The 3111-nt window shown below is 36.3% G+C and overlaps 1 protein-coding gene across 1 annotated transcript; it reads right to left on the bottom strand.

The window, feature by feature from the left end:
- Nucleotides 1–974: 974 nt before the first annotated feature.
- On the bottom strand, nt 975–2402 carry LOC133690665 (uncharacterized). Its single transcript, XM_062110913.1, has 3 exons — nt 2175–2402; nt 1871–2048; nt 975–1772 (listed from the first exon to the last, which is right to left on the bottom strand). The coding sequence occupies exons 1-3, from the start codon at nt 2298–2300 to the stop codon at nt 1372–1374; spliced, it is 705 nt and encodes a 234-aa protein (XP_061966897.1). The 5' UTR covers nt 2301–2402; the 3' UTR covers nt 975–1371.
- Between the last annotated feature and the right edge of the window lie 709 nt (nt 2403–3111).

Below are 3111 nucleotides of genomic sequence, written 5' to 3'. Positions count from 1 at the left end.
TTGTCGTTCTTATCGTTAATTGCACACTTATCTTCAGCGTAGTTTCCTTCCCTTAATTAATTCTCTCTAGGATATTGTGATCCGATCCCACTCTGTAATTGTTGGATTTTGTGATTTATATATAAAATTTGACGTCTATGTCACTACGTTTAGGTTGAGTTCAATTATGTGGGAATTATAAAAAAGAAAAAGAAAAGGTCAGTCTGCCAAGTAAATTTTTAAAAAATATAGACCGGTATCAAAGAATTTTGTCTTTACCAGAGTGAGATAACCACGGTTAAACCCGACATAAAAATCAACCCGTATAAAATCTGAGTTAAAAATTAAGTAGATTAATCTAATTAGTTTGGGTTAATAATTTTAAATAAAATTAAAATAAGATTGTTCTAAAATTTCAAAAGAAAACAATAAAATTTTGACTACATAGATGACCCGCCAAGGTCGGGATGGGTTGACCAGGTTTAATACCATTGCTAAAGAATAGAATATTGGTAAACCGAAGAATCAACACACAAGAATTTTCAATGATGAAGGGTTTAGAAATGGTGGAAAAGGTGTACTTTGATCAGAGTAATTAAAACAATCACTAAATATTGATCTGTTTACAAATAAAACAGCATTTTAATAACCTCTGTAAAGTTCCAGTGCGAAATTGTAAAGTACGCCTACTAAAATCCACGCTTGTAGAGATCATGTTTATAATTCTACAACAATATTCTAGGTTTTCAATTTCACTTCTTGATTCTGACTCAGTCCCGGGATGAGTCATATCACATTCTAATTACGAGTAATTTAATCTCAGCTAATTGGTTAGTGTGCACGGCAATCTCCTTCTACAAGTACTGTTTCCAATAAAATACACTAGAAATTTGCTTGGTTCTCTATGAAGTAATTGGCACCAGCGCTCCAGAAATGGAAGAAAGCTTGTGTGGTTGATCAATAAAGGAAGACAGGCGGTAACAGTGACATAAAAGTTGGGTAAAAAAGTTGTGGGTTTCATAAATCTCACACCCATAATAACATTTATAGCAAAATAGCAGATCACATGGCTAGCAATATTTGCTCCAGTTCATGATCCCCTTCTTCCTACAAAATTGGCGAGGCTCATAATTGAAGAAGACAGGCCCTTGATAGTAATATGATCTACAGAAACGTACAAAGTCCAAAACTGAGGTCTGCCTCAAAAAACTGACCCAGATTTAAATTTTGAAATTTGCTAGAAGATAGAAAGATAAAAAAACTCCAGATTAACATGTACTAGAGGTTTAACAAAACTGGCTTGAACCAAGCCAGAACCCACCATGCACCAGTACTGGTTTCTTAATTTCTTCTCTAGGCTTTTATAATTTGCTAGAAGTTATTGCTCCTCTGCTAAAAGATGGAGGGACAACATGTAGCGCTGTTTTTCTCTTCACTTGCATCCGAGCCCAGTTCAGGGTTGAGCATGACCGAGACCTTGTTGCAGTTCTTGGAGAACCATTTTGACTGCATGTACTCGGCTTTCCTCCATGGAGGAATATGGAGATCATTTTCTTTGAGCGATGCTTTGGCAGCTGAGCATAAAAGAGAGATTATCTTGTCAAGCCTCTCTTCAGAGCCAACAAAGACTGAAGGAAGAGCGTTAATGAGCTCTTTGTATGTTTGTGTAGGCCTTGCCAACTCAAACTGAGACCTTAAATCCATGTCTACTATCAGCCTTGTTGTCTTGTTGCTAGAGTTCTGGTCCATGATCATCACATCTATGTAGTCGTAATCTCCTGTAAACTGGATAACTGAAACCCCAGACAGATTTTTTAAGAGTAAAAATAATAATAATATTATATTCCCTAATCATTCTGTGTATTAATTTAATTAGAGCAAAGAAATGTACCTTTGAGGCCAAGAGAGGAAACCCAGGAGGTTTTACATAGAGAAGCTTCATAACCATCCATTTGCAACCTCATGGCCACCCATTTTTTGAGACTATTGGGTTCTCCCATACCTCTAACATACATCAAGACCTTGTCAAGAAGCTGAGTCTCAATATCTGTTGCCTCCAAGAGAATATCCTGATAAAAATCAAGCGTGTATATACAATAACTAAGATCAGACATTGAGAATTTTAACACCAGCGAGAACACGGAAATGCAATAATTTTGCAGATAAGAACAACGAGAAGGTTATAGAAAGAAAACCTGCAAGATTGATTGAGATTTTTTGGGGGCAGGTTTTGACACTGGAGTTGGTGAAGTTGATTGATCTGATTCAATGTAGTCTCTGATCATTTGATCGAGCTCTTCCTCTCCAAGGCTACCCAACATGATCTGTTATGATTTTTCTGCTTCTCCCCGGGAGGATTTATATGAGTTATGCGTGTTAATCAAAGTCTTGAAGAAGTCAACTACTGTTTAAAAGCCTGTGCCACAAGCTTCTAATGGTTCGTGTGGAGTACTCCTTGTGTGTTATTCCATTTAAAGCGAGTGAAGTGATTCGAGCAATGGTGATGTCACCGTGAAAGGAAAGGCACCTGTTGTCGCTTTTTATCATCTACATCCAATATGAACGCATATCCACAGTACTTCGCCATGGGATCCATGTACTGTCATCCTTTAATTCCCCTTTGACTCCATCCCTCTCCCTAGTTAAGGCCATGCTAGATTCGTTGCTCTGCAATGGATTGTGCATTCCCATTGACACTGATCGATGCTGTCATGATGAATGGCTTCTGAAGGGTGAAACGAATATATATATATATATATAGACACACACGCACACATGAAAAGAGAGGAGAAGACAAAACGGGTAGAGTATATTTTCAAAAAGACCAATCACAAAGAATGTTTGAATCGAATTTCATTTCCTATGCAGAAACATTTTTCTTACAAAAAATTAGGTAAGCACAGATGCTTCCATGTCATTTCACTTCTGCGCACATCGAAGATCACAACATGAATAGACACTTAAAAACAACACAAAAGTTTATATTTAATTACAGTTACGCAATTGTATCTTTTCTGTTCACGATCTCCTTCATGCTACTCAAGTTGTTTGTTTGTATATTTAAAAATTAAATTTTAATCATGTTTTAAAAATATGTTTGATTTAAAAAATATTAAATTGATTTTTAGTGGT

Source organism: Populus nigra, chromosome 4 (assembly GCF_951802175.1).
Source record: "Populus nigra chromosome 4, ddPopNigr1.1, whole genome shotgun sequence".
Lineage (NCBI taxonomy): Eukaryota > Viridiplantae > Streptophyta > Magnoliopsida > Malpighiales > Salicaceae > Populus > Populus nigra.
This window is presented reverse-complemented; position numbering and strand designations above follow the sequence as displayed.